Below are 11,694 nucleotides of genomic sequence, written 5' to 3'. Positions count from 1 at the left end.
CGGGCATCAGGCTGACTTGATGACTTTACATGCCTAACAAGGGTAAAGTTCACTTAAAGTGCCAGGGATCCTTACAGAGATAACCTAGCTTGGAATGTAGAAACTCTGGTTTGACAAAGGTCCAGAGGCACCAAAGGCAGGTGAGGTACATTTGATCACTTCTAAAGGTTTCTCTGCCCTTGGTGTAGAGAATAATGTTTAAAAGACCCACTGAGAAGACTTCTGGTAAGATCTTCTGCATTCACACAATGAAAAATCGTTAATTGGGACTCTGAAAAGCATCATGAAAAACTCAATGCTGTCTTGGCAGTTCTGAAAGCTCAATGACAAAACCTAGTCTTAACAGGGAAAGGGGGCTCCAGGAACTGCAAACCACAGAAAGGTGTGTCCCGGTAAGTTAACTTTGTTGCACCCCACATAAAAGTTTGGCATCATCTGGTAAAGTGACGCACAACCTATAACTCAACAATCCCAGGACTCCAAGGCATATAGCTAAAGAAACTTACACGTTGGTACTAGTCTCTAGGAGTATGAATCTTATAGCATTGTTCTTAGTTAGCCCCAAACTGGAACAGCAAAATGCCCATCAACAGTAGCATGAATATACTGTTATATTCATACAATGGAGTACTAGACAGCACTGAAAATTACCTATGGATCTACACAAACTTACTATGAATGCAAAGCTATAAAATAACACAATGATTCCACTGATAGAAGCTCAACAACAGGCAAAGAAAAACTGTGTTGTTTAGGCATGCATACGTAGGTGGTAAAGAGATAAGGAAAAGCAAGAAAGTGAACATCATAAAAGTCAGTCTAGAAAGGGAACGATGCTCACTCAGAAAGGAACATGAGGTGCTGGAGGAACTCCTGAGGTACGGGCAGTTCTCTCTGTTTTTACCTGTTTTATTACTAATTACTCTCTAGGCATGTCCGTTGTGTGCACTTTTCTGCACATGCTGTATCGCCTAACGATTCATCGGTAACCCTGCAGAGGTTCACCCACTGGAACGGGGGCAGCTCGAGGCCGGTCCCCCTGGCCACTGCGGAAGGAAGGACAGGACCCGGGAACCGTCGCGGTCCCCCGGGCTGGCCGGCGCCGCACACCCACCCCCGCCTCCCGGGGCTGCGAGGTCCGCGAGGCCCGAGCAGGAGCGGCGGGCTGCCCTCGGCGACCCGAGCCCGCCACGTCGGCCTCACAGCGCCGGCGCCCGGGGTCTCCCGGCTCCCCGCGGAAGGCGCCCCGCCGTCCCGCCCAGGCCGGGGCCCCGCCGGCGCTCGGCCGCGCGTACCTCTGCACCGCGGAGGACACCTCGCCAGCTCCCGGTGATCGAGGGTACAGATTGTTTCCGGGGCTGCCCGCCACCCTCGCGGGCGACCACTGGCTGCCTCCTCCGGGCCAGGCGCGCGGGCACGGCGCACGCGCACTGCCGCGCTTCCGTGAGGGCGCGGCGGGGACCAGCCGGCGGGGAGCGCGCGGGGGCGACACGCAGCGGGCGGCGGGCGCGGCCGTGCGCAGTGCTGGGCTGCTGCGGCTCGGGCCGGGCCGGGGTCTCGGCGGGAGCGGGGCTGCGGGGCTGCGGGGCTGCGGGGCTGCTGGGCTGCAAGTCCGCGGGCGGGGCGGGCGCGCGCGGTGCCGCGCGGTCCCGGCGGGCCGGAGGAGGAGGGGCGCCGGTGACGCTGCGGGTGCCGCTGCCAGCTCCGGACGGAGTCGGCGGCCGGGCGGAGGACGGGCAGGCCGACCCTCGGACGCAGCCCCTGGCCGAGCCGCGGGCTTCCTGGCGAGGCAGGGCGGCCGCGAGCCCGGGCGGGAAGATGTTCAACGTGGAGTCCCTGGAGCGGGTGGAGCTGTGCGAGAGCCTCCTCACTTGGGTAGGTGGCGACGCGGTCCGGAGGCCCCCTCCCCCAGGCCGCCGTCCTGGGATCTCCCCGCGACCCGGGCGGGCGCCGAGGGCGCCGGTGCCGTCACATCCGGGGCCTGGGGCGGGGGCCGGGACGCCGGTGCGGGCTGAGTCCACGGCGGGAGGCCCGGCCGGGTCCGAGGGAAACTCGCGGGGCCCGCGGGGCCGGGCGGAGGCCGAGGACGGGTGCGGGCGGCGCTGTCACCAGGCGGCTCCCTGCGCCTCCGGGGGGCGGGGGGGGCACCCGAGACCCCGGCCCGACGCTGCCGCCTTTGTTGTCCCGCTCACCGGGACAGCGCAGCCCTGGAGGGCGAGCGGCGCGGGGCGCGGGGGGAGAGGGCTTGACGGGAGGGCGGAGGGTAGGAGAAGGACTCGCAGCCCGGCCTCCGCGATAGGAGAGGAGAAAGTGAGCGGTGTGGAGGTGCCTAGGGAAGGTGTTCGAGGTGAAAATAAGTCTGGAAGGTGTAGTGGGACTCGACATTTGGGGGGCAACGTTATGCCATTCTAATTTTAAATTATCAAATGCTTACTAAGATTCTCACATGTGCATGTAAATATGTGTTCCGTTCTAATGCCAACAATCGTGCCTTTAGCAGCCTCTTGTACAGGTGGACGTAAAACCCAAGCTTGTGTGTTCCCTAAGTGCGGTGTCAGTTCCTGGGTTGTGCCTGTGTGTGTATCTACGGGATAAACCTGGTGCTTCTTTGGGGAGCTTTCGTTTTACTCATTGCTAAAACGTTAAATACCAGTTTTAGAATGCAGCACTAATCTATTTAGGGAGGTGACTACAGCATTTGTATTAACGTGCAAGGTAAGACACAGATGCCAAACAGATTCAGTTTAGCGGTGCCTTGGGCGATAAGCTTAGATCCCTGGAGTACAGACATCACTGCCCTGTGTGGGGACATTTGGGTGGAATGCTTAGAGGACCTAGGCTGGTTGTAACAAACATAATGAAAATAGTCTGAGATTTTCATAATTTGGCTTATGTCACAAATCAAATTATGTTTTCTGAAACAGAATATGTACAAGGGTAGATAGAGCTTGATCTATTCAGTAACTTTTGTATTAGGGCATTCTTGGCATTTCAAATCGTTTGCAATAATATATAGTCAACATACAGCTTACAGCTGTAATGGGTTCCGACTTAAATGGGGAAATGGGTTCCCCTGCTGCATTTTAGAGAAGAGAAGAAACAGATAAGCTGCATAATGTGGCCAAAGTTTGACTAGGTAGGGGAGAGATAAAGGAAAGAATTACCACATTCTTTGATACTGTGGAAGGAATGGATTTGGCAGAGGTTGTAAACAGAAGATTGAGGATCTGAAGATATGCATTTTTGAGTCTGTACCTCCTTCAGTGCTAGAAAAAAAGGCAAGAGGGCAAAGATGAGGAAACATTGAATCTGAAGTAGGGTTACATTGTTTAAAGTCTAGAAAGACGAATCACGGAAACAAAGAGGTGTGTTTGAAGGGCATCTGCCAGAAGGTGGTGGTCAGTGCAGTTATTTGGGTGAGAAATGCTAATAAAAATACAGAGGAAGAATCACAGAGAGAAGTTTGAAGGGGTACTAACAGAAGCACACTATGGCCACATCTATTTAAAATCTGGTAAAATGTTAAGAAAATAGAGATAATCCAGGTTATCAGCTATAGAGAGAGGTCAAGAAATCTGCTTTTGTAGAAAAAAAGGCTTTTTGAAATTTCAGTGGAAGGCTCATCAAGGAAAATTTCTGGGTAAGAGATTATCAATGACAAAACTGGAGGGCAGAGTCCAAACAAAGATATACAATTCTAAAATTTGGAAACGTTTTAAAACGTTGTACATTGAAATGTTTCAAAATAAAGTTGAGGTTAAACGCTGGGTTTGTTCTGTTAGTTATAAAAAGCAGAATATCCCCTGTGCTCAGAACACAGGTGCGCCCCGCGAGGCCCCGGGTGGGTCCGCGAGGCCCCAAGTGAGTCCGCGAGGCCCCGGGCTGGCGCGCGCAGGATCTCGTGCCCAGAGGTTCTGACGCCCCACGAACTGTCCCACACCCCAATGCCAACGGTCGCCTCAGCGCCGTAAGCTTCACGTCTACAGACTTCGGGGCCGCCCAGAAGCCAAAGCCCGTCGAAGGTCTGACCCCGCTGACCCGCGAGCATGGGCAGCTACCTGAGCATGTACCTGGGCACGGCCAAGGCCACGCAGCCAGCCCACGCCCGGAAGCGCCGGTCCCCATGGTTCCCATGGACCGGGCCCGCCCGCGGCACCTGCCTCCCGATGGGCCAGGACGGGTGCCAAATCCTGAGCTACCGCCGCCGCCGCCAGGATCGCGGGCTCTGGTTCCGCAGCAGGCGGCCGCTCCCTGCCGCCCTGCGCAGCTGGAAGTACTACCCAGTCCGCGGGTCCTCGGTGCCCCAGGGCTGTAGGCGCCTTCCCAGCGGGCCGCCCCTCCGCACCTCCTCGGGGCTGGGGTTTTCCGGCCATGGCAACGGTTTCACGATGAGGTCCCAGTGGAACGCCCGCCTCTCCTGCCACACGCAGAGCCTGGTGGGCATCTGTACCGCCCCCGCTGAAAGCCTAAGCAGCTTGTCCACGTGTCCGCCCAGCCAGGAGTCCCCGGACCCCTGTGCCAAGGAGACCGCGCTGAGGGCCCTCAGCCGATGCGAGGAAGGACAAAGGAGGCTCGACGGGCCTCTCAGGTCTGAGACCCCCGAGCCCAGGCTGTCAGCCTTCCGGCCCGTGATGAGGAATGGAGTGGTCCCTGTCTTTGTGCCCAGGCCGGGGCCTCTGAGAAGAAGCATCTGCTCTGGGTGCAAGCGCCTCCGAGAAGAGGACACTGAGCCCCGGCCTGACCAGCAGCCCTGCCTGAGCCTTCCCTGCCTGCCGCCCGCCCTGCTGTGAGGCCCCCCCCACCCCCCACCCGCCCAGGGCACAGTCACAGAGCCTCGCTGGAGAGATGGGGGCAGATCAGCACTCCCGGGCCTGGGCCTCCTGCAGCCTGACGTCCCCCTTGAGTCCTGAGAGCCAAGGCCACCTCCTCCTGACACTCAAACCCACATTTCTTTGACCCAGCTGACCCCTGTCCTACCCCTGCCAGAGTCACTGGCACGGACCACCAGGCCAGCTCCCTCCACTCCAGCCAGGAGCTGCCGAGCCCCAGAGCCACCTCTCCTACCTGCAGAGCCCGCCCCGAGGAAGCACCGCTGACGTCCAGGCCTGCACTCCCTCCTGCCCACCCACCCTTGCTGCCTTTGCCCCTGAGAAGACCCTTCTCGGAGGACCCTTCTCAGGAAGGCGTGCTTCTCCCCTATTGCCCACTTCATACGGTTTAAAGGTTGTTCTTATTTTAAATAATACTAAAATAGCTTCATTATCATAAAAAAAAAAAGTTCCTCAGAATACTACTTTCATCCAAATCACTGTTCAAGAATACATGTTTTTTAATACTTAAAAAAAAAAGAAGAATAAATGTTCATGTGGAACGTGTCTGTGGTAGCTGAAAATGTGCATTCACTCTAGCAGCTCCCCTCATAGCTGAAGGCTAGATGAATGCTGAACACAATTCCAAAACCAGAAGTAAGGGGGGAAAATGTATCCTATACATTCCTAAGAAAGGACCCCCATTTAGAATAATTTGTTTTGCATAAAGTTCTAGCCAACTTGGTTGTGCAGTTTCTTTGCACCCAGCCGGTGAGAAGGTAACTGCCACATTCAGCAAAATGCAGGCAGCTGTCAGTGACAGAGAAGACCGGAGAGGTGAAGGTTCAGCCTGGGCAGTCTTTGAGCTGACAGCCTTGTATACGTCAAGAGCCTCCACATTCAGTTACCGAAGGTCATAATTATGATCCTGAATATCAAATAAAAGTTTATTTTCACTACACAGCATTTAGTTTGAGATTAGAGGTGTATAGTACATATTAGAAGTTCTTCCACCAGAAATGGTTAAAATAACAACTCAGGCACTTAGAGGGATGCCTGTTAGCCACCTATGCAGAGTTCATTTCTGTGGAATATCTCAGTGTCCCAAATGCTGGATAAATTGCTAGTATATCAGAAAGGTTACTAGCCCAAGAACCAGATGTTCCCCATTTTTGTTGAAAGAGGAATGCTTGTTAAGAGACAAAGTATCATCCTACCAAGGGAAAATGGTTTAAGCTTAAATTCCGAATCAAAGTTTATGCAGTAAGTAAGCTCAGCAGGATGTGCTGGAAAGTTTCCACTCTTAACCTCTCTCCCCACCCTCTGAGACAAAATGTACTCTTACCTGTTAGAAAAAATCTGTCCTAGGGCTTCCCTGGTGGCACAGTGGTTGAGAGTCAGCCTGCTGATGCAGGGGACATGGGTTCGTGCCCCGGTCTGGGAAGATCCCACGTGCCGCAGAGCGGCTGGGCCCGTGAGCCATGGCCGCTGAGCCTCCGGAGGCAAAAATCTGCCCTACACCTGTCAAGCCTAATTTCTTGAATGGTACGTGGGAAGATTGCTCTTTCCTAGGTTTAAGAGACTGAAAAACCAGAAAGAATCTGGAATGTCGCCAACTAATGGCAAGAAGCTAAGTGGAGCAAGACTCATGACCACACAGGTTCAGTACATTTCTTCTGGGAAACCCAGCAACATTAACATATCCTTGTAATTTTCATATTTAGCAGCCTGTAAAATGGCATGTTGGTGTTTACAATTAGGGAGAGTGTAATTTTTGGGGTGGTATCTCCCCCATTCCATTCTCTCTGTCCTTCCTAACTCTTAGGTCCTCTAATGGAGGAATAAAGGAATCAGATGTACAAAAGCATGTATATTTTTTAAAGCTTTAATTTTTTTTCTTTTTTCAACTGAGGGCCAAGTTAAGAGTATAGGTTCTGAAATTTGACCACCTGGGTTCAAATCCTGACTTTGCTTCCTGCTAACTGTGGGTAGCTTTGGACAAGAAACTTCACCTATGTTTTGATTGCATTCAGTTTAACACTAAGAAATGTTTCCTATGCATTAGTATTGATCAGCATAATTGGAGGGCTCGTTAAAATGCTGACTGCTAGGCCCCAATTCCAGAGTCTGTAATTCAGTAGGGCTGAGCTAGGGCCTGATAGTCTTCATTTCTAACAGGTTTCCAGGTGGCACTGTTAGTGGCCTGAGGCCTACACTTTGAGAACCATGGCTCCAGAGCAAGGTTTGTTAACCTTAGCATTACTGACATTCTGGGCTGGATCATTTTTGTTCTGGGCACTGCTCTGTCATCCTGGTCTCTACCTACTAGATGCCAATAGCACCCACTTAGTTGTTACAACTAAAAATGTCTCATAGGGAGCAAAATTGCCCCTGGTTGAGAATCACTACTCTAGAGATAGTAATTCCAGGTGATCTCATGCATTACCCTTCTCATGCTTTTGTGGGGGAAGGTGAGGTGGAAGTTGGATGGTGTTAATAGAGCTCCTTGGAATTAAAAGAGAGGTTATGACCCTTCCAGCAGCGTGTCATGCCCTAATGTGGTTAAGTGCAATTATCTTTAAATTTTACTCTACTTATTGGGCTTCCCTGGTGGCGCAGTGGTTGAGAATCCGCCTGCGGATTCGAGGCACGGGTTCAAGCCCTGGTCCAGAAAGATCCCACATGCCGTGGAGCAGCTAAGTCCATGTGCCACACAACTCCTGAGCCCGTGCTCTAGAGCCTGCGAGCCACAACTACTCAGCCTGTTCTGTAGAGCCTATGAGCCACAACTACTGAGCCTACACTCTGGAGCCCGCATGCTACAACTACTGAAGCCTGCACGCCTAGAGCCCGTGCTCCACAACAAGAGAAGCCACCGCAATAAGAAGCCCGCGCACTGCAACAAAGTAGCCCCTGTGTGCAGCAACGAAGACCCAAACACAGCCAAAAATAAATAAATAAAATAAGTACATTTAAAAAAAATTTTTTTTTTACTGCTGTCCTGAAACACCCTGGAGATTTTAACTCAGAATTTATGAGAACTGGTGATAGATTTTTTAAAAAATTAAAATACACATACCATAAAGTTCTTTTAAAAGTGCACAATTCAGTGCTTTGTAGTATGATCGCAGGTCATGCAGCCATCACCACTAATTCCAAGAACATTTTTATCGCCTCAAAAGGCAACTCCATAGAGAGAGTTTCTCTGGGATCTGCTTTACTTTTATCTCAAAGCAGAGGTGGACATCCTCTAGCCTTCATGAGTGACTATTTACCTCAAGAGCCAATTCAGAGAAAATAATTGTTTGGAAGCCACATTTAAAAAATCAAAATGAAAATAGTTTTAAGTCCCAAGAGAGAAACAGATGTAGTCTTACAAGTAAATTACTTGCATTATTGAATTACCTGCTTTATTGAGCTTTTCCTTATGCTTGGCCAGAGGCAGTTTTCTGATCTTTCATCCTTTACATTTGGTAGTGGGTTTGGATCAGAACCCTTTGGATCAGAGGGTTCCAAATGCCAAACCAGTGCCCCTCCACATAGCATTATTTGATGAACTTGTTAAAAATAGAGTCCCAGTCTTCTTCAACTTCCCACATGTTTTGGGTGTACACCCAGGTCTGGGAACTACTGTTTAAGACTTTTACAAATACGTAATGCCCATTTATTTTCTCTTTAAGCAACACACCCCTCCATAAGGTATTTTTCCCAATTTCTAGATTGAAAAACTGACATGAAATGAGGTAAAGTGGCATATCCAAGGTCACACAGCCAGCAGATTAGGAGCAAAGCTGGGGATGGAGTTAGTTTACACGCAGAGCGTGTTCAGTGAGGGCTGTTCTGGGCCAGGTTGGTGATCAAGAGATGAGTGAGGTGTGGCCCTCACCTGTGCTCTTTTTCATTCTAAGCCTACAAGAAAGAGATGAATTCAGCAACTGTAAAACGAAAGTGGGTGCTTATTTCTTTTCAAACTGCATTGTTATTACCACAGTATCATTGACGAGGCGACTGGAGAGAGTGTGGAGTGAAATTCAGTATCATTTCCTACAGATGATGTTTATTTGGTCCATTTATTCATTTACTAACGATTTATTGAACCTCTGCATGTATAAGGTTAGTGTTAGGGGGTAGCCTGCAAGGGCCCTCTTTTCATTACCTCTCCCGAGTAGACACCTAGGTAGAAACCACCTGCTATGCGATCTTTAAGGCCATTTCCTTAGTTCCTGCCACCATAACCATCTCTACCTACAAGACTGTCAAGAATGTGAAGAAGCTGCTGACAGCACTTGTTAATAGTTCTTTTTTTAAAGATTTGATAGATGGCACGACACAGAAGTGGACGCTCACCAACTGTTAGTAAATTGCTACAGCACTTGTTCAGGGCGGTTTGGCAATATTTATCAAAAACCTTAAAACGTTCATACGCTTTGATCCAGCAAGTTTACTTCTAGGAATATAACCCTGTAAGTAAAAATGTATTGAAGGTAGATGGTCCCCTGACCATTATTTGCTGGGTTTCCATTGTCATTACCTAGTTTGACCTCATGTGTTAACATACAAACCTATTAACATAGGTCTCCCTGCCTATTCCCTGCAAGCCTTTCTTCATACTGCAGCTGCTGTGATCCTTATACGATGCAGATCTCATGGCCTCACCCTCCTGCTTAGAATCCTTTGCTTTCTCTCCTTGCTCTGAGGATGAAGTCCTAATGTGACTTGAGAGGTTTTGCACAACGATGCTTCCTTCTTTAACCCTGTCTTTCCCCGTTCTACTCTCTTCCCTGTTATATCTCTTCTTCTGATTCCCATACTCCTCCGTTTACAACCTATAAACTGCAGAGCATGGCTTGCGTCTGTCTATTCTCAGTGATTTATTGCCTTCTAAGTCCTGGTTGTGCTACTGAGTAGAATCATTGCTGGCTCTGCTGTATTATTATCTTGCTCAGAAATAATTTCTACTAATTCTCAGCCATGTTATGTTAGTTCTGATTCATAATACATTTAAAATCAAAATGAACTGAATATCTAACCTAACTGTGTGATTTCTACATCTGTATAAAGATATTTTGGTTCTGAGTAAAAGAAATCTCAGCTTGGCCAGGCACAAAGAAGAAATGTATCTCACATAATAGGAGGCCTCAAGATTTTTAGTTTAGTGGCTCACTTTTGGCCTCAAGGACCCCGTTCTTTCTGTTCCTCTTCTCTGCCATCCACTGCATGGGCCTCATCCTAACAGTCAACAAGATGACTGCTCGTGGCAATTGAAGCAACCAGCATGTTTATTCACACCAAGGGGAGGTTGGCTTTTCTTTCCCGGAAGCCCAAGTAAGCCTCTGTTTGCATCTGTTTGGTCCAAATTGTCTTTGCCTGTGCACCCATGAGCCAGTCACTGATAGAGGGGTTGACGGTACCGTGACTTTCTTAGATGATTATCTGTGAGGAGGATGAATGCGGGGAAGCCGCCCAGTGTCCATCACCTTCTCTCTTTTACCAAAAGGAAAAAATTGCAATAGCAAGCTGCGGGAAACTGCCCGTGAGGGAAAACATTTCACAGTGTTCTGCTTTTCAAAACTTACTCAACTCCCAAGATGAGGCAGAAGTCTAAGAATTTTTCTATATGGTTAACCATGGAATCTTTTTTTCCTTTTTTTTAATTTCCTTTTTCCAGATCCAGACATTTAATGTGGATGCACCATGCCAGACCGTGGAAGATTTAACGAATGGGGTTGTGATGGCCCAGGTTCTCCAAAAGATGTAAGAATAAATTGCTTTATCTTTTTGTATGTTATTATACCTGGATATTTATTAGATTGAAAACATGGACAAAAAAATAAAGTGCTCTCATGAAACACGTGTTGCGCGGAGACCGAGAACTGAGCAGCACAGGTGGTTCTGGCAGCCTGCGCTTGTTTAGGTACAGATGGACCGGCTGCAGGGGTAGTTAGGGCTGCAATTGCTGCAGTAATCCAACGGTTTCAGCAGAATTCTTTCTTCCTGTGGTTTTCAGTGTAAGCTTGGCAGACATTTTCCTGTTAGCGTCCAGATTTTGCCATCATAGAAGGATCTGAGAGGTTTACTCTGTCTTTAGGGCTCTACTCAGACATTGTCTTACCAGCAAGGCCCTCCCTGCCCACCCCTAGAAAATAAGCGATAGCCATGCCCTGTGCTCCGTTTCCCTTTTAACCTTCCATATGCTTCTCAGAAGTAGGTAACACCATATCATATACTATGTATTTTGCTTGCTTATTTGTTACCTGCTGCTTCCCCCCACACCTGTCTGCAGACAGACAGACAGACACACACACACACACAGACAGACAGACACACACACACACACACACACACACACACACACACAGTGTAAGCTCCACCTAGAGGCAGGGTGAAAACATAATAGTTGTAAAATTGATATTGTATGGCTGTCTTCAACTTTTGACCTAGGAATTTTTCAAATAAAGGATTACCTGTGAATTTAAGATGTCAGTAAGTTTGATGTGATTTGGGGGATACTTTTGTCTTTTGAAGCCCTGAGCCCTTGTCAGCCTGAGACACTAAAGAATTTACATGGGACTTGCTGAGATTTCCTGCAGCTCTATTGAGAATCAGTATCATCGCTAAAGGATTCTTGCCATTGCTCCCCTTGCAGTGAGCTGTGTAGAGCTGCCCGTCTGGAAGCTTCTCAAATGCCTGCATTTCAGAGAATCTACCTGCCTTTCACACTGGCGGTTCATGCTTGAAAACTATAGCTTGCTGTACCTTTCTTCTGCACCTTATATCTCTCTGCACATACAGGCATGCAGACTTTCTGGCAGAGCTCAAGAAGGCTCGCTTGAAACTGATCAGCCCGGGTTCTAGCACAGAGAAGAGCGGGCTTGTGATTTTCGTG

General features: G+C 49.3%; 1 protein-coding gene across 1 annotated transcript in view; it reads left to right on the top strand.

Moving 5' to 3' along the window:
* The first annotated feature begins 1,759 nt into the window (after positions 1-1,759).
* Positions 1,760-11,694, top strand: part of HOOK3 (hook microtubule tethering protein 3) — a 96,849-nt gene continuing 86,914 nt past the window's right edge. Inside the window, exons 1-2 of the mRNA XM_007455462.1 lie at positions 1,760-1,875; positions 10,477-10,562. Of these exons, the coding sequence (XP_007455524.1) occupies positions 1,819-1,875; positions 10,477-10,562 (143 nt within the window). The 5' untranslated portion in view covers positions 1,760-1,818. The remainder of the gene's footprint in view (positions 1,876-10,476; positions 10,563-11,694) is intronic.

This window comes from Lipotes vexillifer, unplaced genomic scaffold, assembly GCF_000442215.2.
Source record: "Lipotes vexillifer unplaced genomic scaffold, Lipotes_vexillifer_v1.1 scaffold414, whole genome shotgun sequence".
NCBI classification, from domain to species: Eukaryota; Metazoa; Chordata; class Mammalia; order Artiodactyla; family Lipotidae; genus Lipotes; species Lipotes vexillifer.
Note: the sequence above shows the minus strand (reverse complement) of the source record. Positions and strands in the feature narration are given on the sequence as shown.